Source organism: Gigantopelta aegis, chromosome 4 (genome assembly GCF_016097555.1).
Source record: "Gigantopelta aegis isolate Gae_Host chromosome 4, Gae_host_genome, whole genome shotgun sequence".
NCBI lineage: Eukaryota > Metazoa > Mollusca > Gastropoda > Neomphalida > Peltospiridae > Gigantopelta > Gigantopelta aegis.
In genome coordinates, this window is record NC_054702.1 from 797,765 (window position 1) to 825,088 (window position 27,324).

General features: G+C 36.1%; 1 protein-coding gene across 2 annotated transcripts in view; it reads right to left on the reverse strand.

Moving 5' to 3' along the window:
- Nucleotides 1–27,324, reverse strand: part of LOC121372434 (DDB1- and CUL4-associated factor 6-like) — a 60,423-nt gene extending 33,099 nt beyond the window's left edge. For both annotated transcript variants that reach the window (XM_041498738.1, XM_041498739.1), the window contains exons 1-10: nt 27,175–27,324; nt 22,443–22,504; nt 21,428–21,520; nt 20,927–21,004; nt 20,002–20,106; nt 11,769–11,882; nt 8,941–9,076; nt 1,346–1,503; nt 768–809; nt 167–314 (exon numbers count right to left, since the gene is read on the reverse strand). In XM_041498738.1, coding sequence (XP_041354672.1) covers nt 167–314; nt 768–809; nt 1,346–1,503; nt 8,941–9,076; nt 11,769–11,882; nt 20,002–20,106; nt 20,927–21,004; nt 21,428–21,520; nt 22,443–22,504; nt 27,175–27,244 — 1,006 coding nt within the window. In that variant the 5' untranslated portion in view covers nt 27,245–27,324. The remainder of the gene's footprint in view (nt 1–166; nt 315–767; nt 810–1,345; nt 1,504–8,940; nt 9,077–11,768; nt 11,883–20,001; nt 20,107–20,926; nt 21,005–21,427; nt 21,521–22,442; nt 22,505–27,174) is intronic.

Here is a 27,324-nt window from a genome sequence, read left to right on the forward strand (position 1 = left end):
CAAATACTAAAAGTGGTAGCCACTTTGTATAAAAATTATCAATTGGCTAATTTGGCAATGTACAGGGGGAGCCCTGTATACCAAATGAAAATCAAGCCACTGTTCCTGTGACTGTGTTAATTACAGTTATTTGGTTTGCAGTCACAGTTCTTCACTCGTTACTTACCTGGCTCAGCTTGTGACCGCTCACGCTCAGGCCGCGCGTTGGGTCCGGTGTCTGACCAATCACCTCGCAGGCGGAGTCTCTTGATGGGCGGCTGGCGGCTAGAGTTGTCACCCAAAGTCGCAGCCTCCTCCAAGACACCCGCCTCCTCCTGGAGAGAAACACACAGGAAAGATGTCTGTAATACTGTTTAAACCACTACCTCTCTCTCCCTATCTCTCACTCTCTCTCTCTCTCTCTGAGTCTCTCTCTTTCTCTCTGTGTCTGTCTCTCTCTCTCACTCTCTCTACATCTCTCTCACTCTCAGATTCAAGTATGTAAATAACAAAACAGCCAATTTTTTAAATGTACTGAGGTGTTGTAAAGCAAGCATTGTTTTCAATGCCTTTAATAAATGTACCATTCTGAACATTTAATAAAACTGAAAGAAAAAAAACCCACCACAACACATGTGAAATTAAAGAGTGATGTGTTTACAGTGGAAGTGTAGTTTAAACACAATCCATGCTCACACTCGGACACAAACTCACAGTATCGCACAATGTCAACAACTCGCACATCACTCACTTTATAGTAGCTAGCATCAAATTATCTGGACACTTACCTCATCTAATGATCTTAAAAATTTATGTTTTTTTCTTTGATCCTGAAAAAAAAAGAGATACATTGATAGAAAATATTACCAAACAGTCTACATTTGTACATGACATTCCAGTCTAGACATATCACAAAATATATTTGTCAACTGTTTGCTTGTTTGTTTGGATGATTGATGGACGAATGGACAGTTGTACACACGGATTGTACTAAACATACCTTTATATGAAATACTGTTTTCTAGACTTCTCTTTTTAATCTTATTCGACCTATTTTTATTTGTTCATGTCTCATTATAAATCCAATCATAAAATTACCATACCAGTAAATTGTATTTTATTAGGTAAAAAGTAGTTATTATGAACATAAAAATATCAAAAGACTTAAGTGCATTGGCTTTTTAATTAAAAGTGAGTTATGAGTTAACAAATAATGAATCATTTTTATGGGGGGGGGGGGGCCTCAATAAAAGAAGAATTACAGAATAGTAATATACTTTTGAAGTGAGATTTGACTTTTTCCTAGGTTTGTCTCCCCCTAGGTATGGCCCTGAATGTGACGTTCAGAATAGCACTGTACACTTACCTGTGTACTAAACAAGTAGATATTTTCTGACGAGTAGCTAACGAGGACGTCGTGGCCGGTGGGACTGTAGTTGAGAGACGTGATGCGATATGCTCGGTGTTCCAGCGGGGCAGTAAAGCGACAAATCATGCCAGTTATTCCCCTTCCACTGTAGTTTCCTGTTAAGAAAAACAAAAATAAATAAAACAAAGGTACAGAGTTATAAAACTTGTTTGATTAAAAAAATATATGCATGTATTTAAGCCAATGTAATGGTTGACCTTTTCTGCAGTCCTTAAAATTATACATCTAAACAAGTGCAGTGTGGTTACAGGATATATAAAAATGCACAATTTTAACATGAGAGTATTAACATGAGAGTATTTTGCAGGTTACTTATTTATCATCATACTAGAACACAACTTCAAAAGAATGTTGTTTTATCAGGTGTTAATGTTTTAAATATAAAAAAATCAAAAAAATCATATATCCTTAATCTAGTTGTTCACTATCATTTCATGCACCATGCTAAAAGCAAATCAATTCATAAGGGCTGGACACCATACAGAGTATTGTCTTGTTAGTTTCATGTTAATTACTGAGGCTATCATTCTAGCTCTGAGGAATAAAACCTGTCAACAAATCCAATATCTAGTTTGTTTTACTGTGAAATATGTTAAACCTGAGGCTTTGGTTCTGAGAATCTGTCAATCAAACACGCGGACCGAGCTATATAATACATGTTAACAAATACATGTACAATATCTAGTTTGTTTTACTGTGAAATATGTTAAACCTGAGGCTTTGGTTCTGAGAATCTGTCAATCAAACACGCGGACCGAGCTATATAATACATGTTAACAAATACATGTACAATATCTAGTTTGTTTTACTGTGAAACACACTAACCTGAGGCCTTGGTTCCGAACACCCGTCAATCAAACACGCGGACCGAGCTATATAATACATGTTAACAAATACATGTACAATATCTAGTTTGTTTTACTGTGAAATATGTTAAACCTGAGGCTTTGGTTCTGAGAATCTGTCAATCAAACACGCGGACCGAGCTATATAATACATGTTAACAAATACATGTACAATATCTAGTTTGTTTTACTGTGAAATATGTTAAACCTGAGGCTTTGGTTCTGAGAATCTGTCAATCAAACACGCGAACCGAGCTATATAATACATGTTAACAAATACATGTACAATATCTAGTTTGTTTTACTGTGAAATATGTTAAACCGGAGGCTTTGGTTCTGAGAATCTGTCAATCAAACACGCGGACCGAGCTATATAATACATGTTAACAAATACATGTACAATATCTAGTTTGTTTTACTGTGAAACACACTAACCTGAGGCTTTGGTTCTGAGAATCTGTCAATCAAACATGCGGACCGAGCTATATAATACATGTTAACAAATACATGTACAATATCTAGTTTGTTTTACTGTGAAATATGTTAAACCTGAGGCTTTGGTTCTGAGAATCTGTCGATCAAACACGCGGACTGAGCTATATAATACATGTTAACAAATACATGTACAATATCTAGTTTGTTTTACTGTGAAACACACTAACCTGAGGCTTTGGTTCTGAGAATCTGTCGATCAAACACGCGGACCGAGCTATATAATACATGTTAACAAATACATGTACAATATCTAGTTTGTTTTACTGTGAAATATGTTAAACCTGAGGCTTTGGTTCTGAGAATCTGTCGATCAAACACGCGGACCGAGCTATATAATACATGTTAACAAATACATGTACAATATCTAGTTTGTTTTACTGTGAAACACACTAACCTGAGGCTTTGGTTCTGAGAATCTGTCAATCAAACACGCGGACCGAGCTATATAATACATGTTAACAAATACATGTACAATATCTAGTTTGTTTTACTGTGAAACACACTAACCTGAGGCCTTGGTTCCGAACACCCGTCAATCAAACACGCGGACCGAGCTATATAATACATGTTAACAAATACATGTACAATATCTAGTTTGTTTTACTGTGAAACACACTAACCTGAGGCCTTGGTTCCGAGAATCTGTCAATCAAACACGCGGACCGAGCTATATAATACATGTTAACAAATACATGTACAATATCTAGTTTGTTTTACTGTGAAACACACTAACCTGAGGCTTTGGTTCTGAGAATCTGTCAATCAAACACGCGGACCGAGCTATATAATACATGTTAACAAATACATGTACAATATCTAGTTTGTTTTACTGTGAAACACACTAACCTGAGGCCTTGGTTCCGAACACCCGTCAATCAAACACGCGGACCGAGCTATATAATACATGTTAACAAATACATGTACAATATCCAGTTTGTTTTACTGTGAAACACACTAACCTGAGGCCTTGGTTCCGAACACCCGTCAATCAAACACGCGGACCGAGCTATATAATACATGTTAACAAATACATGTACAATATCTAGTTTGTTTTACTGTGAAACACACTAACCTGAGGCCTTGGTTCCGAACACCCGTCAATCAAACACGCGGACCGAGCTATATAATACATGTTAACAAATACATGTACAATATCTAGTTTGTTTTACTGTGAAACACACTAACCTGAGGCCTTGGTTCTGAGAATCTGTCAATCAAACACGCGGACCGAGCTATATAATACATGTTAACAAATACATGTACAATATCTAGTTTGTTTTACTGTGAAACACACTAACCTGAGGCTTTGGTTCTGAGAATCTGTCAATCAAACATGCGGACCGAGCTATATAATACATGTTAACAAATACATGTACAATATCTAGTTTGTTTTACTGTGAAACACACTAACCTGAGGCCTTGGTTCCGAACACCCGTCAATCAAACACGCGGACCGAGCTATATAATACATGTTAACAAATACATGTACAATATCTAGTTTGTTTTACTGTGAAACACACTAACCTGAGGCCTTGGTTCCGAGAATCTGTCAATCAAACACGCGGACCGAGCTATATAATACATGTTAACAAATACATGTACAATATCTAGTTTGTTTTACTGTGAAACACACTAACCTGAGGCTTTGGTTCTGAGAATCTGTCAATCAAACACGCGGACCGAGCTATATAATACATGTTAACAAATACATGTACAATATCTAGTTTGTTTTACTGTGAAACAAACTAACCTGAGGCCTTGGTTCCGAACACCCGTCAACCAAACACGCGGACCGAGCTATATAATACATGTTAACAAATACATGTACAATATCTAGTTTGTTTTACTGTGAAACACACTAACCTGAGGCCTTGGTTCCGAACACCCGTCAATCAAACACGCGGACCGAGCTATATAATACATGTTATCAAATACATGTACAATATCTAGTTTGTTTTACTGTGAAACACACTAACCTGAGGCCTTGGTTCCGAACACCCGTCAATCAAACACGCGGACCGAGCTATATAATACATGTTAACAAATACATGTACAATATCTAGTTTGTTTTACTGTGAAACACACTAACCTGAGGCCTTGGTTCCGAACACCCGTCAATCAAACACGCGGACCGAGCTATATAATACATGTTAACAAATACATGTACAATATCTAGTTTGTTTTACTGTGAAACACACTAACCTGAGGCCTTGGTTCTGAGAATCTGTCAATCAAAAACGCGGACCGAGCTATATAATACATGTTAACAAATACATGTACAATATCTAGTTTGTTTTACTGTGAAACACACTAACCTGAGGCTTTGGTTCTGAGAATCTGTCAATCAAACATGCGGACCGAGCTATATAATACATGTTAACAAATACATGTACAATATCTAGTTTGTTTTACTGTGAAACACACTAACCTGAGGCCTTGGTTCCGAACACCCGTCAATCAAACACGCGGACCGAGCTATATAATACATGTTAACAAATACATGTACAATATCTAGTTTGTTTTACTGTGAAACACACTAATCTGAGGCCTTGGTTCTGAGAATCTGTCAATCAAACACGCGGACCGAGCTATATAATATGTGTTAACAAATACATGTACAATATCTAGTTTGTTTTACTGTGAAACACACTAACCTGAGGCCTTGGTTCTGAGAATCTGTCAATCAAACACGCGGACCGAGCTATATAATACATGTTAACAAATACATGTACAATATCTAGTTTGTTTTACTGTGAAACACACTAACCTGAGGCTTTGGTTCTGAGAATCTGTCGATCAAACACGCGGACCGAGCCATATAATACATGTTAACAAATACATGTACAATATCTAGTTTGTTTTACTGTGAAACACACTAACCTGAGGCCTTGGTTCCGAACACCCGTCAATCAAACACGCGGACCGAGCTATATAATATGTGTTAACAAATACATGTACAATATCTAGTTTGTTTTACTGTGAAACACACTAACCTGAGGCCTTGGTTCTGAGAATCTGTCAATCAAACACGCGGACCGAGCTATATAATACATGTTAACAAATACATGTACAATATCTAGTTTGTTTTACTGTGAAACACACTAACCTGAGGCTTTGGTTCTGAGAATCTGTCAATCAAACATGCGGACCGAGCTATATAATACGTTAACAAATACATGTACAATATCTAGTTTGTTTTACTGTGAAACACACTAACCTGAGGCCTTGGTTCCGAACACCCGTCAATCAAACACGCGGACCGAGCTATATAATATGTGTTAACAAATACATGTACAATATCTAGTTTGTTTTACTGTGAAACACACTAACCTGAGGCCTTGGTTCTGAGAATCTGTCAATCAAACACGCGGACCGAGCTATATAATACATGTTAACCAATACATGTACAATATCTAGTTTGTTTTACTGTGAAACACACTAACCTGAGGCCTTGGTTCTGAGAATCTGTCAATCAAACACGCGGACCGAGCTATATAATACATGTTAACAAATACATGTACAATATCTAGTTTGTTTTACTGTGAAACACACTAACCTGAGGCCTTGGTTCCAAACACCCGTCAATCAAACACGCGGACCGAGCTATATAATATGTGTTAACAAATACATGTACAATATCTAGTTTCTTTTACTGTGAAACACACTAACCTGAGGCTTTGGTTCTGAGAATCTGTCGATCAAACATGCGGACCGAGCCATATAATACATGTTAACAAATACATGTACAATATCTAGTTTGTTTTACTGTGAAACACACTAACCTGAGGCCTTGGTTCCGAACACCCGTCAATCAAACACGCGGACCGAGCTATATAATACATGTTAACAAATACATGTACAATATCTAGTTTGTTTTACTGTGAAACACACTAACCTGAGGCCTTGGTTCTGAGAATCTGTCAATCAAAAACGCGGACCGAGCTATATAATACATGTTAACAAATACATGTACAATATCTAGTTTGTTTTACTGTGAAACACACTAACCTGAGGCTTTGGTTCTGAGAATCTGTCAATCAAACATGCGGACCGAGCTATATAATACATGTTAACAAATACATGTACAATATCTAGTTTGTTTTACTGTGAAACACACTAACCTGAGGCCTTGGTTCCGAACACCCGTCAATCAAACACGCGGACCGAGCTATATAATACATGTTAACAAATACATGTACAATATCTAGTTTGTTTTACTGTGAAACACACTAATCTGAGGCCTTGGTTCTGAGAATCTGTCAATCAAACACGCGGACCGAGCTATATAATATGTGTTAACAAATACATGTACAATATCTAGTTTGTTTTACTGTGAAACACACTAACCTGAGGCCTTGGTTCTGAGAATCTGTCAATCAAACACGCGGACCGAGCTATATAATACATGTTAACAAATACATGTACAATATCTAGTTTGTTTTACTGTGAAACACACTAACCTGAGGCTTTGGTTCTGAGAATCTGTCGATCAAACACGCGGACCGAGCCATATAATACATGTTAACAAATACATGTACAATATCTAGTTTGTTTTACTGTGAAACACACTAACCTGAGGCCTTGGTTCCGAACACCCGTCAATCAAACACGCGGACCGAGCTATATAATATGTGTTAACAAATACATGACAATATCTAGTTTGTTTTACTGTGAAACACACTAACCTGAGGCCTTGGTTCTGAGAATCTGTCAATCAAACACGCGGACCGAGCTATATAATACATGTTAACAAATACATGTACAATATCTAGTTTGTTTTACTGTGAAACACACTAACCTGAGGCTTTGGTTCTGAGAATCTGTCAATCAAACATGCGGACCGAGCTATATAATACGTTAACAAATACATGTACAATATCTAGTTTGTTTTACTGTGAAACACACTAACCTGAGGCCTTGGTTCCGAACACCCGTCAATCAAACACGCGGACCGAGCTATATAATATGTGTTAACAAATACATGTACAATATCTAGTTTGTTTTACTGTGAAACACACTAACCTGAGGCCTTGGTTCTGAGAATCTGTCAATCAAACACGCGGACCGAGCTATATAATACATGTTAACCAATACATGTACAATATCTAGTTTGTTTTACTGTGAAACACACTAACCTGAGGCCTTGGTTCTGAGAATCTGTCAATCAAACACGCGGACCGAGCTATATAATACATGTTAACAAATACATGTACAATATCTAGTTTGTTTTACTGTGAAACACACTAACCTGAGGCCTTGGTTCCAAACACCCGTCAATCAAACACGCGGACCGAGCTATATAATATGTGTTAACAAATACATGTACAATATCTAGTTTCTTTTACTGTGAAACACACTAACCTGAGGCTTTGGTTCTGAGAATCTGTCGATCAAACATGCGGACCGAGCCATATAATACATGTTAACAAATACATGTACAATATCTAGTTTGTTTTACTGTGAAACACACTAACCTGAGGCCTTGGTTCCGAACACCCGTCAATCAAACACGCGGACCGAGCTATATAATACATGTTAACAAATACATGTACAATATCTAGTTTGTTTTACTGTGAAACACACTAACCTGAGGCCTTGGTTCCGAACACCCGTCAATCAAACACGCGGACCGAGCTATATAATACATGTTAACAAATACATGTACAATATCTAGTTTGTTTTACTGTGAAACACACTAACCTGAGGCCTTGGTTCCGAACACCCGTCAATCAAACACGCGGACCGAGCTATATAATACATGTTAACAAATACATGTACAATATCTAGTTTGTTTTACTGTGAAACACACTAACCTGAGGCCTTGGTTCCGAACACCCGTCAATCAAACATGTGCACAGACAGGGCTTCTAGAATTTTTATAAAATTCACTAGCCATGTGATCAGTAATTTGAAAAACATTACTAGCCACGATTAAAAATCCACTAGCCCTACTTTACTTTAAAATAAATACAATTTTACTAATGGTAATGATCAGATATAAAGAAGGAGATAGAGCTTAAAAACTTTAAGATTAGGGAGGCAGGAGTGTGGCCAGGATATTCATATTTACAATTTTAATACACTTAAATGCAGCAATTGACAACTCTTTTTTCACTAGCCCTGGCACAGAGCTATATAAAACCTGTCAACAAATACAATAACTAGTCTGCTTTACTATGAAACACATCTAACCTGATGCCTTTGTTCCGAGCATCCGTCGATCAAAGACGCGGACCGAGCTGTCAGAACACGCCACGGCCAGGTGATAGGGCAACATGGGGTCGACCGCCAGCGACGTCACCGCCTGCTTACAGCTGATCATCACCTCCTGGAGAAACAACAAAATGTCAATCGTTAAACTCAGACTGCCAGCGACATCATCGCCTGCTTACAGCTGATCATCACCTCCTGGAGAAACAACAAAATGTCAATCGTTAAACTCAGACCGCCAGCGACATCATTGCCTGCTTACAGCTGATCATCACCTCCTGGAGAAACAACAAAATGTCAATCGTTAAACTCAGACCGCCAGCGACGTCACCGCCTGCTTACAGCTGATCATCACCTCCTGGAGAAACAACAAAATGTCAATCGTTAAACTCAGACCGCCAGCGACATCATCGCCTGCTTACAGCTGATCATCACCTCCTGGAGAAACAACAAAATGTCAATCGTTAAACTCAGACCGCCAGCGACGTCACCGCCTGCTTACAGCTGATCATCACCTCCTGGAGAAACAACAAAATGTCAATCGTCAAACTCAAACTGTTTAGTGGCCGATCACTGAAATTGAAAATCAGCTACATTGTAGATATAGTCAGTGAATCACTGGCCATACAAACAAGAATACCAATGCCTGCTGAAAAGAACTTCAGGAAAATATCAAAATGTATATTCATGACACTTAGGGTACATGACCTGTAATTTTAAAGAAGTACATTCCAGAAAATAAACTTGAGGAGCAAACTGCAAAATCTGTTGAAATCTCCTTGATGGCAGATGAAGGAAGGAAGGAAATGGTTTATTTAACAACACACTCAACATATTCAACATATTTTATTTACGGTTATATGGCGACAGACATATTGTTAAGGACCACACAGATATTGAGCGAGGAAACCCCCTTTCGCCACTTCATGGGTTACTCTTTTCGATTTACAGCAAGGGATCTTTTATATGCACCATCCCAGACAGCACATACCATGGCTTTTGATGTCATGGTGCACTGGCTGTTTAAGTACCGTAGCAAAACTGTTTTACTGAAATTGCACTATGAAAAAACAAAATGCAGTGTTGAAGAATATGCTAGAGTTAAATGGTGAAACACAGTTCAAAGTGGTATCTCATTTAGTCACTAGGTGACCTTCTCACAAGGAATCATGTGCCAGGGTGTTCAACAGGTACCAGTGCATTTGGGAAAATCTTGACAAAATCTACATCAAAAGAAACAAGTTAGACGTGTGAAAATGCAACTGCTGAAGAAGGAATATACTGTCACCATGACAGCTATTTGCCACATTTTGATGATTATCTGTCAGCTTTGTCCTTCAGTCAAGTGATGATGACTTCACACATGTTAAAACAATAACTGATGCTACAAGCAGTTTGCTGGAAGAACTCAACAAACTTCGACAGAGGAAAAGACAGACAATTTTCAAGGTCACATTAAAACACAAATGACAATTGTTGATGATGTCACACTTCTATCTGAATTCAACTCATTCAAGTAGCAACACATTGTCATGAAGATGAAAACATTCCAGGCTCAGACAACAGCAAGCATGTACATGGGAAGTGAGAGACAACACAAAAAAGAGGAATTAAACTAGGTTAGAACAAGTAGAAGTGACTTCTCCATTCCCAGAGTTCATAAAATTGGTGGAAATGAATGGGATTGCAAGTTTCATAGTCTGTAATGTTCCATGTTGATTTGGAAAGGTTTCTTAATATTTCGTTATCAAATAGACTGTAATAAAATGTAAGGAAAACAACTGAATATTTCCTTTAAAAATGCAAGTGTTAAGTAACTAATAATTAATGTGTCACTGCTACCTGTGTATGTTAAAATGCAAGTAATAATCAGTATTTTCTGGCATTATTTAAATAAAGCTGGCCAAGAACTGGGCAATGGTCGACTGATCCACTACAAACTGTGCAGCATGTGTTGATGTAGTCTGGCGCCATATGTAGTGAAACGAGGGACTGACTAACCGACCTGGTAAACAAACATTACGCTAGGCACAGACACGACCGACAAGTGAACGCTACAACGTTGTAGTAAACAAGTTGGTGTGTCAACATCTGTGGTGTGATTGTGAGTTTGAAGTGGGATCATGTCTAAAGTATTACGGTGACTAGGACTTCCCACTACTGCTAACAACATGACAACTTGAGCCAACTTAAAACAGCTAGATTGGTGCCTGAACATAACCAAGTTTATGGGATACGAGAATTTTTACAAAGCACTGTGAGAGACAAAATTATACAAGAAACCTACCCAAATGTGCACCACCTTGTTGTTTTGTTAGCTGTTATGTCAGTGGGAACCATAGAACATGGTTTAGAATCTGCCTAAACTGACATATGGAGGATAATAAATAAGCTATCAGTTTTAGGGATATCAGGATTTAACACAATTCCTTTGGACAACAACGCCTTTTGTTTCCAGATTTTCTAATACTCATATTAATGTCAGCTTTGATAAGAAGCAAATCAATTTATTTTTCTGCTATTATATTAATTATTCTGCAAAGAAAAAGAAGTGTTGTATCTTAGGTTTGTACTCTGCTGCATCACCTGTGTGTCTATGAAAACAGACATAGCAGATGTCTGGCAACACACACATATTAGTAATCATGATTTATACCGAGTTTTCAGATGTGAGATATACTTTTTAATTATTGTATTAGTATGAATGGCATTGTTACCTCTGAAGGATTTACCAAGAAACCATTATTATTATTTAGCTAATACAGTTTTTAAAACACTACTATTTATTTCTTTGTTAACTTGCTGCTTACATCTTTACAGTTCTCCTTGGTGCAGCTAGTCTTGGCTCTGAGGTCGAACCAGCGCACAGTTCCATCCTCACCACAGGACAGAAAGGTGGACGCTTCATTAGGAACAACTATCACCTGCAACAAAAAAATAAATAAAATAAGAAATATAGATTCACATACATGTATAAAGAAATAGAGGTTATTACCAGAGTGTTTTTCGGTATCGTCAAGATATATTAGGAATAAAAATTGTATTATGCGAGCCTCTGGCGAAATACACGAGGGTAATAATCTCTTTATCATATAAAGCTTAAAGGAAACATGTCACGTAACCCATATTTGGCACCAACCATGTACAATTAATTATAAATTGAATCACCTAAAAAAAAAAAAAAATACCCAGATACGAGCTCTTAGCGGAAATTGCTGATCTTTAATGAGCAGGGCAATCACGAGGTCCGTGACGTCAGAGACGCGTCACTTGATCTGAAGCCTTACACTTAAAAGCATTAGTCCGTACCACTCATAAAGAATCTAAGACTTGCACAGCTTACCAAAACAATGAGTGTTCGTTCGCAAAACGTTTTGCCGTATCAATATGAGCTGTTAGTAAATGAAGAAAGACACACATTTACTTACAACAGTGATCATGAAGAAAAAACGGATAGCGAGTCGAAGGGTGGAGAAACCGATGGTGCCAGACCAGACCGGTCGACCAATTTACAGCCCGGAGCCCGAAAGTAACCCGGAGACAAAACCAAATCTCGGATGCTAATGCCGAGGTGTATACTGTTCATATTTAGCATAAAGATACACCTCGATATGATGTATTTAAATATGTAAAAAATATAAATGTGGTTTTTTTAAAGAAAATATCGCATTTTTTATGTTCGGGCTGTACATAATGAAATCTGTATGCTCTAATTTACGACAAGGCGGTTCACTTTCATTAACCTGACTTGTAAAACAACATAAATGACTTGAGAGTATAATCATCCTTTTAAACTAAATATAGTTCTATTTGCATCAATAGAACGAAATGGGGTTATAGTATTTTTCTCTCATAAAAAAAAGTAGCATATTATTAGGCCTATTGGTAGGGTGCGTTAGAGTAAAAACGACCACTCACGATACCCAAATTATAATTTTCTTTTCTTTGGTACTACGTAATTGGTCAGTTTTGTAATTTTAGATGGGAAAGTCTACTTACAGTAATGAAGCAGGGCGGCTGATAATGTCCATTAACATTGTACTATAGTCGCGACAGGTTACGCCACAATACCCTGTGATCTTAAAAAAACTGGCACGTATTTTGTATGTATGTCTAGACCGTGGTAATCACTTACCTGGACGATACCCTGCAATATACACCTGCCAATCAGGAATCACATGTGCAGGCCACGGAAAGAAAGGACCAATTAACTAAAACAACACTCCGATTCTCAAGTCAGCCCGTGGATGAAACATAATAGTTATTTCGACACCCACAGTAGTGGTTTATTTTGTATTGAACTTCGTGTTGCTTTGGGGCTTCGGGCGATGAGGAACGTTTTTGTGACGTATTCCGCCCGAAGATTAAAAACATTATTTAAAATTATTATTGTTTTCTACACGTTTTTTTAAAAACATATTTAAATACATCGTACTGAGATGTATCCTCATGCCAAATCCCATGTTTGTATATGCCATATTTAATTACTTATTGACGTTTCCTTCTTCGGACGGTGAATACAGATTTCGTTATGTAGGCCTACAGCCCTAACATGAAAAATCATTTTATTTCCAAAAAAATAAATAAATAAAACTTTCTACATTTTTGTTTTAACATATCTAAATACATCATGCTGAGGTGTATCTTTGTGCCAAATATGTACAATGTACACCTCGCCATTCGCAACCGAGTACTGTTTTTGTCTCCGGGTAACGTTCGGGCTCCGGGCTGTAAATAGGCTGACACCAAAGTACTATGCGGTGTTGGTGTCCAATCTTTTCTTTTGCGATAAAATACACGCGTCTTTCTTCGGATACAATACTTTGGAAAACCATAAAAAGACAATCCCGATCGTTTAAACTGTTTATTTTTACACCCAAAGGCCGCGCAGTACGGCACTGTTGGACTGAAAAGATCGTAAGCCCCTTACTCCATATATAAACAGTTAACAACAATGGAAGAGTACAGCGGCTCTGACGTCACTTCCCTTTTTTTCCGAACGCTCACAAATAAATATGCATAAATCGTACTTTGATACTGATTAGCGTAATTTCTTCATTTTAAGTTAACTACACGTATTTTATTGTTATAAAGTTATTTGTATATTATTTTTATATCATTTTGCTTTTAAAATGAGCTATAATATGGTCTCGTGTCATGTTTCCTTTAATACAACGTGTTTTTGTAAACTGTACATGCAACTTTAATTCCAGTCCGCCATTACTAGATATTCAAATGACGTAAGAATATGTGGCGCAGTGTATTTTTGAATGGAAATGATGTCAAACTCGAATGACATCATTTTGGATGTCCTTACATCAAAATAAAATTATGCCTACCTTTTTTGTTTTCTGAGCGCTGGACAGCTTTCAGTGTCAAATTGCCATTGAAATGATTTCATTTGATGACTATGAATGCATACGTCAATCATGGAGTGTCACCCAAGTATGTTTGCTTAAATGTCAATAAACCTAGTGCCGAGACCTCGACTAATTTACATCTAATTTGCAAAGTTATCAAATTCTTAAAGTATGTGATCTGAAAAATATGACATACTTTGATTGCACTGAAAATGTAAGATATTATAATATGATAAATAAGATTTATCTCAACAGAGAAACTCCTAACTTTATTGCAAGATGCATACTTTAGATTAAAAACACACATTCTCTCCATACACCCGTCGACCGACAGGACACCGTTTTCTTTCATCTTGCAGCAAAACAATTTACAAACTCACCCACCATCCCCAAGTATACTACTCAAAAGAATTTAAGGGTCAGACGATATTTTTGACATTATTTTCTGAATGTCAATTATATTAGCTAGACCATAATGTCACGCATGGTATTGTTCCATTTTGACGAAAGTGGGTCTAAGCAACCCATAAATGAATTAAAATCCACTGTCATTGACAATGTCGACTAGTTCTAATGGCGAAAACATGCTTACATTTGCACGTAAATTAGGGCGAAAGCGAAAGGTCTGCTAAGTGCCCATAACTTGCTTTTTCACAAAGCGCTTCATTTGCACGCTTTGCACGTGTATTCCATGTTCCCAATGCTGAATTTCCGTATAATTGGAGCTTGCGTTCGTGTACGGTGCACACTCCAAATTCGACAATGGTACGACTTCAACTGACTATCGAAGATCGAGGAAGGGCTATTGCTTGGCTTCAGGATGGCAATACGCAAAGAAATGTTGCTCTGAGACTTGGTGTCAGTCAGAGTGTCGTTGGCCGACTGTGGCAACGGTACCAAGCAACGAATTCTGTTCAAAATCGTCCATGTTCGGGAAGACCCCGAAGCACTACAAATAGAGACGACCACTACATCACCAATATGGCTCTACGTCAACGCACAACCACTGCATGCCGATTACGTGACAATCTGCGGACTGCGACTGGAACTCGAGTGTCTGATCAAACCATACGCAATCGTCTGAGAGCCAATAATCTACGCTGCCGTCGCCAGGCTGTTCGACCACCACTCCTACCACGTCACAGAACGGCCAGACGTCACTGGTGCATGCTTCATCTGCGGTGGCAACGTGTTCAGTGGGGTCGAGTGATGTTCACTGATGAGTCCAGGTTTAGTCTCCAGTTCAACTACGGTCGGGTTCGTGTCTACAGACGTCCTGGGGAGCGCTTCGCTGACGTTAACGTTAGACAACGTCACCGGTTCGGTGGTGGCAGCGTCATAGTGTGGGGCGGCATCTCTATCCACCACAGGACCCTCCTCTATGTGGTGGATGGCAATCTGAATGGAATCCGCTATCTGAATGAGATTATCCGGCCGTTGGTTCTCCCAGGCCTTCAGCAGATTGGCGGCGGGGCAATTCTGCAGGATGACAATGCCAGACCCCACCGCGCCAGGGTGGTAACGGTCTTTCTCAGACAACAAGATATCGCCAGGATGGATTGGCCAGCATATTCGCCTGACTTGGCCCCAATAGAGAACGCCTGGGACGAATTAGGCAGGAGAGTTCGGGATAACCATGCCCCTCCGGCCAAACTTCATGATCTGGGTCAACTTCTTATGGCTGAGTGGCAGGCCATTCCCCAAGAGTTCTTCAGACGTCTGATCAACAGCATGAGGCAACGATGTGTCGAGTGTATTCGCGCCAGGGGTGGATTCACACACTATTAAACGAATGTTCTAATGTGTAAAATCCATGTTTGACAACCTTCAACTTTGACAGCATGTCATGTGACTTCCTTGTATACAGTGACATTTATTTGTGGTTTTTTGTAAATATGGAACAATGAATAATTTTTTTGGTGTAGTTTACATCATCAATCTAATACACTCTGAAACTTATTTGGTTATAAATTTTTGACCCTTAAATTCTTTTGAGTAGTATAGATAGACATGACATTATTTTCATTGTAAAACATAATGAGAACTGCAAACTTTTTCTTCCTCTTTCAACAAAACATTTTACAAACTCTTTTCATAACTTTCATACACTGTGACTTGTTACAGACATTTTTCGGTACCTTTTTAAAAGGAGTTCCAAGTTTTTTCTGTGATCATCAACATAATGTAATAATGGCAGTGTTTTTCTGTGATCATCAACATAATGTAATAATGGCAGTGTTTTTCTGTGATCATCAACATAATGTAATAATAGCACAATGTTTTCTGTGATCATCAACATAATGTAATAATAGCACAGTGTTTTATTGTGATCATCAACATAATGTAATAATGGCACAGTGTTTTATTGTGATCATCAACATAATGTAATAATGGCACAGTGTTTTATTGTGATCATCAACATAATGTAATAATGGCACAGTGTTTTATTGTGATCATCAACATAATGTAATAATGGCACAATGTGTTCTGTGATCATCAACATAATGTAATAATAGCACAATGTTTTCTGTGCTCATCAACATAATGTAATAATGGCACAGTGTTTTATTGTGATCATCAACATAATGTAATAGTGGCACAATGTTTTTCTGTGATCATCAACATAATGTAATAATGGCAGAGTGTTTTATTGTGATCATCAACATAATGTAATAATGGCACAATGTGTTCTGTGATCATCAACATAATGTAATAATAGCACAATGTTTTCTGTGCTCATCAACATAATGTAATAATGGCACAGTGTTTTATTGTGATCATCAACATAATGTAATAGTGGCACAATGTTTTTCTGTGATCATCAACATAATGTAATAATGGCAGAGTGTTTTATTGTGATCAACAACATAATGTAATAATAGCACAATGTTTTATTGTGATCATCAACATAATGTAATAATAGCACAATGTTTTCTGTGATCATCAACATAATGTAATAATGGCACAATGTTTTATTGTGATCATCAACATAATGTAATAGTGGCACAATGTTTTATTGTGATCATCAACATAATGTAATAGTGGCACAATGTTTTCTGTGATCATCAACATAATGTAATAATGGCACAGTGTTTTATTGTGATCATCAACATAATGTAATAATGGCACAGTGTTTTATTGTGATCATCAACATAATGTAATAATGGCACAGTGTTTTTCTGTGATCATCAACATAATGTAATAATGGCACAGTGTTTTATTGTGATCATCAACATAATGTAATAGTGGCACAATGTTTTTCTGTGATCATCAACATAATGTAATAATGGCACAGTGTTTTCTGTGATCATCAACATAATGTAATAATGGCACAATGTTTTCTGTGATCATCAACATAATGTAATAATGGCACAGTGTTTTCTGTGATCATCAACATAATGTAATAATAGCACAATGTTTTTCTGTGATCATCAACATAATGTAATAATGGCACAGTGTTTTTCTGTGATCATCAACATAATGTAATAATAGCACAATGTTTTCTGTGATCATCAACATAATGTAATAATGGCACAGTGTTTTCTGTGATCATCAACATAATGTAATAATGGCACAATGTTTTCTGTGATCATCAACATAATGTAATAATGGCACAGTGTTTTCTGTGATCATCAACATAATGTAATAATAGCACAATGTTTTTCTGTGATCATCAACATAATGTAATAATGGCACAGTGTTTTTCTGTGATCATCAACATAATGTAATAATGGCACAATGTTTTCTGTGATCATCAACATAATGTAATAATAGCACAATGTTTTCTGTGATCATCAACATAATGTAATAATGGCACAGTGTTTTTCTGTGATCATCAACATAATGTAATAATGGCACAATGTTTTATTGTGATCATCAACATAATGTAATAATGGCACAATGTTTTTCTGTGATCATCAACATAATGTAATAGTGGCACAGTGTTTTATTGTGATCATCAACATAATGTAATAATGGCACAGTGTTTTATTGTGATCATCAACATAATGTAATAATAGCAGTGTTTTCTGTGATCATCAACATAATGTAATAATAGCAGTGTTTTCTGTGATCATCAACATAATGTAATAGTGGCACAGTGTTTTTCTGTGATCATCAACATAATGTAATAATGGCACAGTGTTTTATTGTGATCATCAACATAATGTAATAATAGCAGTGTTTTCTGTGATCATCAACATAATGTAATAATAGCAGTGTTTTCTGTGATCATCAACATAATGTAATAGTGGCACAGTGTTTTTCTGTGATCATCAACATAATGTAATAATAGCAGTGTTTTATTGTGATCATCAACATAATGTAATAATGGCACAGTGTTTTTCTGTGATCATCAACATAATGTAATAGTGGCACAGTGTTTTTCTGTGATCATCAACATAATGTAATAATGGCACAGTGTTTTATTGTGATCATCAACATAATGTAATAATAGCACAGTGTTTTTCTGTGATTATCAACATAATGTAATAATGGCACAGTGTTTTATTGTGATCATCAACATAATGTAATAATGGCACAGTGTTTTTCTGTGATCATCAACATAATGTAATAATGGCACAGTGTTTTATTGTGATCATCAACATAATGTAATAATAGCACAGTGTTTTATTGTGATCAACATAATGTAATAATGGCACAATGTTTTCTGTGATCATCAACATAATGTAATAATGGCACAGTGTTTTATTGTGATCATCAACATAATGTAATAATGGCACAATGTTTTTCTGTGATCATCAACATAATGTAATAATAGCACAGTGTTTTATTGTGATCATCAACATAATGTAATAATAGCACAGTGTTTTATTGTGATCATCAACATAATGTAATAATGGCACAATGTTTTCTGTGATCATCAACATAATGTAATAATGGCACAGTGTTTTTCTGTGATCATCAACATAATGTAATAGTGGCACAGTGTTTTTCTGTGATCATCAACATAATGTAATAATAGCACAGTGTTTTATTGTGATCAACATAATGTAATAATGGCACAGTGTTTTTCTGTGATCATCAACATAATGTAATAATGGCACAGTGTTTTTCTGTGATCATCAACATAATGTAATAATAGCACAATGTTTTCTGTGATCATCAACATAATGTAATAATGGCACAGTGTTTTCTGTGATCATCAACATAATGTAATAATGGCACAGTGTTTTATTGTGATCATCAACATAATGTAATAATGGCACAATGTTTTCTGTGATCATCAACATAATGTAATAATGGCACAGTGTTTTATTGTGATCATCAACATAATGTAATAATGGCACAATGTTTTCTGTGATCATCAACATAATGTAATAATGGCACAGTGTTTTATTGTGATCATCAACATAATGTAATAATGGCACAATGTTTTCTGTGATCATCAACATAATGTAATAATGGCACAGTGTTTTTCTGTGATCATCAACATAATGTAATAGTGGCACAGTGTTTTATTATTGTGTTATTTTAAATGTGATTTTTTAATCCATCTTCATTTTGCACAACTTTCCTTCACCTTGTTCAAAGTCTGATGACTGCTCACAACTGAAAAATGACATTTACAAATTCCACGATTTCCTAACATTTCCATGATTGTACAGTGAACATTCTGTCATGATTTACTGATGAATAATAATAATCAATAAAATTAAAATACCTCGTAAGTAGTCCCAACATGGCAGTTAAAGTAGTTCTTGCCATATGTATCCTCGCGCTGTATGTCAGTGAAGAAGATTTTCCCAGCTCCGGAACATGATATAATCTGAAACCAGAACATATTTTTGTGTTTTTACTAGTCTTGTTAATATTACTTGTAAATTTGTATCAACATAAAAACATATTTTGTTAACGTATAAAAAAATTAAATCATTATGGCCTATAAAACTAAACTTGTATAAAGCAGTCATCAAAGGGAGTGTCAAAATATTATCTTTAAGCAGGTGGCTGCTTAATATGAGTCAATTTGTACTGTATAAGATAAAAAAAGGGTGGCGGCCTATCTTAAAAGATATATTTATACAGAAAAATATTTTTATTGTAAATATTATTTCCTACACCATATAATTTGTATCTGCCTTGGTACAGATGTCAGTTTACCTATAAATCAACAAATCAAGTCTGTAGTTAAATTTATTGCAAATAGAAAAGATTATTTCTTAACACTGAGCAAGTTTCTAATAGTGATTATGACCTTGAGCAAAGAGTTGTCTCCCCTTAGACCATTAAAACCCTGTCACCAGATATGGTTGAAGTTATCAAACTTGATATATTTTGAAGAGCTCTACAAAAGAGTTAAAGGGAGCCCTACCAGCCTCGGTGGTGTCGTGGTTAAGCCATCAGACATAAGGCTGGTAGGTACTGGGTTCGCAGCCCACCTAGAGAGAGTTTTAATGACTCAGTGGGTAGGTGTCAGGCCACTACACGGACGTCTCTCTCTCACTAACAACTAACCATTAACCCTCTGTCCGGGACACACAGCCCAGGTATCTCAAGTGTATGCCCAAGACAGCATGTTTGAACCTTAATTAGACAGAAGCACGAAGATAAGAATGAAAGAAAAGGGAGAACTTCATTTGACTTACATGTGTATCTCTGCAGTTGGGCAGAAATTTGGCACTGAAGATGTTTGACCGGTGTCCTGAACGGATAGAAGCAACGGTCTGAAAAGAAAGATGAAGATACCTTGAGGTGTACATAAATTGCACTCAAGTGATTCTGCTATAATATAGCCACACAATGCTGTCAAAATGGTATTCTTACAGTAAATATTTTCAGTCATGGATATTTATGCAACGTTCAAAATAAGTTTGAAATATATGTAATATTTATCAGAACCAATAGAGAATTGGTCACACGTGGATGGGGAGCTTTTTTTTACCATCCCAACCAATGCTCATTGAGTGAAAGGTAAAATAATATCGGTACTGGGGTTTTTTGTTGGGGGGGGGGGGGGGGGCGTGGGGTTTAATACAATCCACATTCACTTACTCGATGACTGCAAGGTAAAATGATGTTGGGGAGTTGGGTGTTACATTGTGCTGGGGTGTATATCTTCATTGTTAACACAATCCAAGTTCACTTACACGCTGGGTGAAAGGGTTTGTGATGACGAGATGCTGATCGTCCGAGCCAGACAAGATGTGTGTGCCGCGTTCGTTCCAACTGATGGTGTTCACCTGGGAAAAAACAACAACTCAAGATTACTGGGACCAATTCACAACACACTGTAGGTTTACATCTACAGTAACAATATAAACCTGTTTGCATGTTTCTGGCATCAATTTCACACAGACAACAAGCGTCATTATGAAATATTAATCATGGAACAGACAAACGAAAATCAGTTATGTAATTAGACAAATTGTTTTTCTGACGTAGATTTATGTTTATATTCAGAAGTATTCAATATTTTGTGACAGGTCCCTGGTCATTTTCAAATAAAATGCCACGTGCCTGTATGTTCCTGAAGTGGTACACAATTTATATACCTGTATGGGCCCTACACACTGAACTCTTTTTTAAAAATACCCTAGCAAATTCCACAAAGGCTGTGGTATGTGTTATTCTGTGGGATGGTGCATATAAAAGATCCCCTGCTGCTAATCGTAAAGAATAGCCCATGAAGTGGTGACAGGAGGTTTCCTTTCTCAATATCTGTGTGGTCCATAACCATATGTCTGACACCATATAACCGTAAATAAAATGTGTTGAGTGCGTCGTTAAATAAAACATTTCTTTCCTTTCCTAGCAAATGACATTTTGTTGTCAGCTGACATTGGTAACCGACTCAAAGGCTCATGATGTTCAACCCATTTAAAAATAAAAGCTGAAATGATCTTTTAAAAGCAGAAAACAAGGCCACACTAAAACAAATTAAAATGCCTCATAACAGATACTTAAAGGTCATGGTATGTGCTGTCATGTCTGTGAAACAGGGCATATAAAGCATCTCTTACTGCTAGTGTGAAGCAGGTCTCCACTGAAGACTAGGTGTGTCAGAATTATCAAATGTTTAAAATCCATCAGCCAGTTTGATTAACTAAAATCAATGTGCTCCAGTGGTTTCATTAAACAAAGCAAACTTAATACATTACTCACACATCCATTATGCACCTCCAACTTAGCAGCAAGCTTTAATCGTCGCACAAAGTACTGACTGCCTGGAGTGAAAACAAATATATATACATACAAAATAAATAATATATAATAATAAATTATTTATTCATTTGTAGAATTGGTCACAATTATTTTTTGGTTCATGCAAGTATGGACTGAAAAACGATGTGCACAGTGCACATTACCATTATTATTAGTAGTAATGTACTACTAGTACTATTAATACTAGCAACTAGTATATTAAAGTTTGACAAATAAAATTATTATTGTTAATATTACAAACACATGCAACAAAGTGCTTCTTCAGTTAAAGGAGAACTCAAGTCAAATATGAGCCTTATGTGTTGGAAAGATGCATACCCAGACCACCAACAAATACTGACACTTTCAGAAATGAACAACGCACAATTTTAGAACTGATAAAAAACCTGTGATTATGCCTGCTAACTAGGTGCAGCCATTTTGTTTTGTTTTCATCAGGTCTGGTTCATCGGGAGGAAGTAATGTCAGCTCCTACCAACTCCTGTATGCACAGTGTAAACAAACGCAGTAATATACAAGTTGCATCGCTTTGATCAACCTGACTTGTAAAACAAAATAAATGACTTGATAATATAATAAACTATTTAACTAAATGTATTTCAATTTTCATTAATAGAACAAAATGGCGTTATAGTATTTTTCTCTCTTAAAAAATCCAAAGAAACAATGCATACAATTAGGCCTATTGGTAGGCTATGTTGGAGCAAAAACAACCAACCATGATACTCAAGTGATCATTTGCTTTCCTTTTGGACTATCTAATTGGTCAGTTCTGTGATTTTAGATGAGAAAATCTGTTTAATCAAGTTTTAGTACTTTACATAATTATTTACAGTAATATCACACGACTACTGATAACGTCCACTACCATTTTAGGGGTGGCAGATACCCAATACCTTGTGATGTTAATAATATTGGTACCTATTTTTGTGTCTAGACAGTGTTAATTAATTGCCTTGTCTGGTTACCTACCAAGTACGCACCTGTCAATCAAGAAATACAGGTGGAGGCAATTAAAAAGTATAGACCAATTAACTAAGAAACCACTCTGTTTATCATTTTAGTACACAAGTTAATATGCATGGGCAACTTTATTTTGTAGTGAAAAATAATATATACTTATTGCTGGCTTAATGGGATGGATATTATTACAGAATATTGGGATGCATGCCCGTTTCATCATCCTACAAAAATCAGATATATTTGTTTCTTCAGTTCTGAGACTAATTGAGTAATTCTGATGTTTTAAGTAGTACGTAACCACCTGGGTATAATATCCTGGGTATAATATCCGCCTAGTCCCCCCCCCCCCCCCCTCCCTTTTTTTTATTATTTTTAGTTAGGGTTAGGGTTAGAGATTAGGGTTAGGTTAGAGATTAGGGTTAGGGTTAGGTAGGGGGGTGGATATTTTTCCTCATTCAATATGCCTACCAGTCCAAAAGCCTTGCTTAAGCATTCCTTTAATACATGCATGAACTAAAATCAATTAAACTCTGCAGAAAGGTAGTGCAAGTTGGGGAGGTTTGGCTTCAGGTTTTTTCTGTCCATTCTCGGAACCGGCGTGACATCACATGGCCTAGTTACCGATCATCCGGGTCTTTGGGGGTAAAGCAAAGCCTTAGTGATTACTGTTTTACATAGAATAAAGTTATCATATTAACGTTTTGCATGCCTTGCATATTGTCATTTATTTTCTGCAGCCAACACATAGTTGCAGCATGTCTTATGAGTATTATAGCTGCTTGGGTTGTCATATAAGAAAAATGAACAACGGGAATCTGAATTAGTACAATCTATATTTATTGCCGAACAGTTTCCGTATATCTTATATGTCGAGACCTGACTAGAGGCAGGTTGGGCAGAATACAATTTTTGTTGATGCAATTTTCAGGTAATATTAATTTAAAATTTTAACAAGTTTGAAATAATAAGATAATTATTAATATTATAATAATTATGATGTGGGCTACAAAATATATAATTTGTATGTATAATAATAAATTTGTATGCATGATTCAAGATAATGATAATTATTTTTATGATTTAACATAATTATTTTATTTCCAAATAGAATGTAACAATTAAACAATTACAAACATGTTACTTTATAACTTTAAATTACAGTATTATTATTGTCATTCTTATTATATAGTTGTAATGGCAACAGTGAAAATGTTCCACTGAATACATTCTTTTATTCTTTAAAAAAAAACCCACCAGTTTCTTGAAATAATGAAATGATTTTGTTTTTACAGATTGTGAAATTATCTCATGATGTTGACCTTCCTTACCGGTTGAATGCTGGCGAAAAGAAAATAGCAATAATAAAATATAGCCAAACTCAGACTTTGTCATCTAAGGGGAGTTATATCTCTCTAGCTACCCATCACTCCCCTGAGATTACTCAAGGAGAATAATATATAGCTTCCTTTTGTAAGTGAATATTAATATTTTAAATTGCCCCCCTCAGTTATTTTCATGTCACAGTCTATAACCTACTAAAATCTAGTGTTACCTCATCAAACAAATATACAAATTTTTTAATAACAGGGTTTAACATGGTATATTTATTAATAAAACACAAAATCTTACCCCCGAGTATATAATGGATATATATAAAAAAATTATATATATATATATATATATATATATTGGTGTTGTTTTATATCTAGTCAAAGTGGATATGCAGATATTTAATTGTTCAGTCTTGTGCTGTATTGGAATTGTTATTGCAATTAAAATTTAAATAAAACATACAAAACTAATTTTTATAATATACAGCTGGAGAAAGGAGATGCTGGCAAATATCACAACTGTTAGAAAACTGATCTATATCAGTATGCCTTCTACTAGACTACACATATTTAACCTAAGTTGCTTTTAACCTGGGTTAAATTGCCTGTTGTATAGATGCACTTATGTAGCATATTAAAGGAAAATGTATGAATGAGATGGTTAAATGCTATATTATTCTCCATGTCAGTGTTTTTAGAAAGGAAAACAAATATCAGATATGGCAGATGACCATTTTATTGCAGGTAATTGCTGAAGCAGATTGTACACACACACATATATATATATATATAATTTTAAATAAATAATTTTCTTTTACATGATCCATTATTTCTTTAAAATTGTTTTAAATACATACACCACTAGTCCTACTTTATTATTGGGGGTGGGGGGTGGGGGGGTCTGGGGGCATGAATCAAAGGTTATTTGCCCTTTACTGTAACTCTCGCCGTTAATCTCGATACATTAGTCTCGCTACAACTTTTACATTCAATCGAGATGTAAAGGTTATCAAAAAACTAAAGAAGCCCAAATTATTGGCCCTTGCTACGGGCCTGGTAAATAAAATTTCACTAATTAATAGTAATAATCAGATATGTCACCTAAAGTGGGAGATGGAGCTTAAACACACTAAGATTGGTAGTGTAGGGGTGGGAGTGTGTTACAGGATATTCATATTTAAAAAAATAACACTAAAATGCAATAATTGACAACTTTTGTTTTCACTAGCTCTTTGGCATGGTAATATTAGTTGTTTACTATATATATATATATATTCTGACACAAAGGCACACATACATTTTCCCACATACATTTTGGGAGGGGTGGGGGAGAAGTCAGAGAGAGAGCGAGAGAGAGAGCAAGAGAGAGAGAGAGAGAGAGAGAGAGAGAGAGAGAGAGAGAGAGAGAGAGAGAGAGAGAGAGAGAGAGAGAGTAGAAGAAAACAACCTATATTTTCGTACTGCAGGCCGGCTACAGACACATTTCTAAAACAAATTATAATAATAATTAAAGTTTAACCAAGAACTTATAATATTATAGTTATTATATATATATATGTAATTTAACGGTATATACTTTTATTTTAAAATTTAAAAATAAATAAATAAGATTTAGTAGCCGAAGTATGGCAAAATAAATACAAGTATAGAGAATGTCCAAGCATAGATCTATAAAATTAAATGAAAAATGAAGACCACACAAATATGATGATAAAATGAGTATACATACTCTATTCAAGAACTGGATGCATCAGTTTTTTTTTATTTTATGGATGTTGATGGAATTGTGTATTTTATTTACAGTATAATGTGGTTGCTATTAACGTTGGTTAGTGTTGACAAGCAACAACATTAAACTCAACGTAATCACATTCTGATATTTTTTTTAACATAATGTTATGATCTATGCAGCCAACTGCACAACCTCTTTTAGGCATCTTGGCCATTAACTGATCGTCCAAGGTTGCCTCAATTCACTATCAAACCTTAGGTAACTAAGGAAAAGCTTCACCGCGTCACGTGATAAACAATGGCGGCCATGGGTCGAAGTACCCGTATGTTCGGTTCCGAGAATCAAAACGAATGCATTTTTTCTCTTTAAATCACCATTTAACTTTAAGTAGAACTTTCTTTGGCACAGTCACATCTAAATAACATTATAAATACTTATAATAAATACTAGTAGTTTGGGTTAGGGCTAGGGTTAGTGACAGTGCCAAAGGAAAGTCCTTCCTAATTAAAATACAGACTTTGATAACTTTGAACCTCTCAGCATCAGGTGTGAAGTCGTTGACGTATTAAGCTAATGGGACGTAACTCTGGCACAAACGATGCAAATAAACAAAACAAAAACAAAAAACAACAATGATTTGGAATACCTCGAGCAATATCAAATAGTTTTGTCCTGCTTTCCAAGCCATACTGCCTTCTTTCCAACGCTGAAAACATCCCAAAACCTAGTAGCAGACTGCAAAGTTGTTTTTGAATACAATGACCAAAATATGGCCAAATTCTTTCTTCAACTTGCC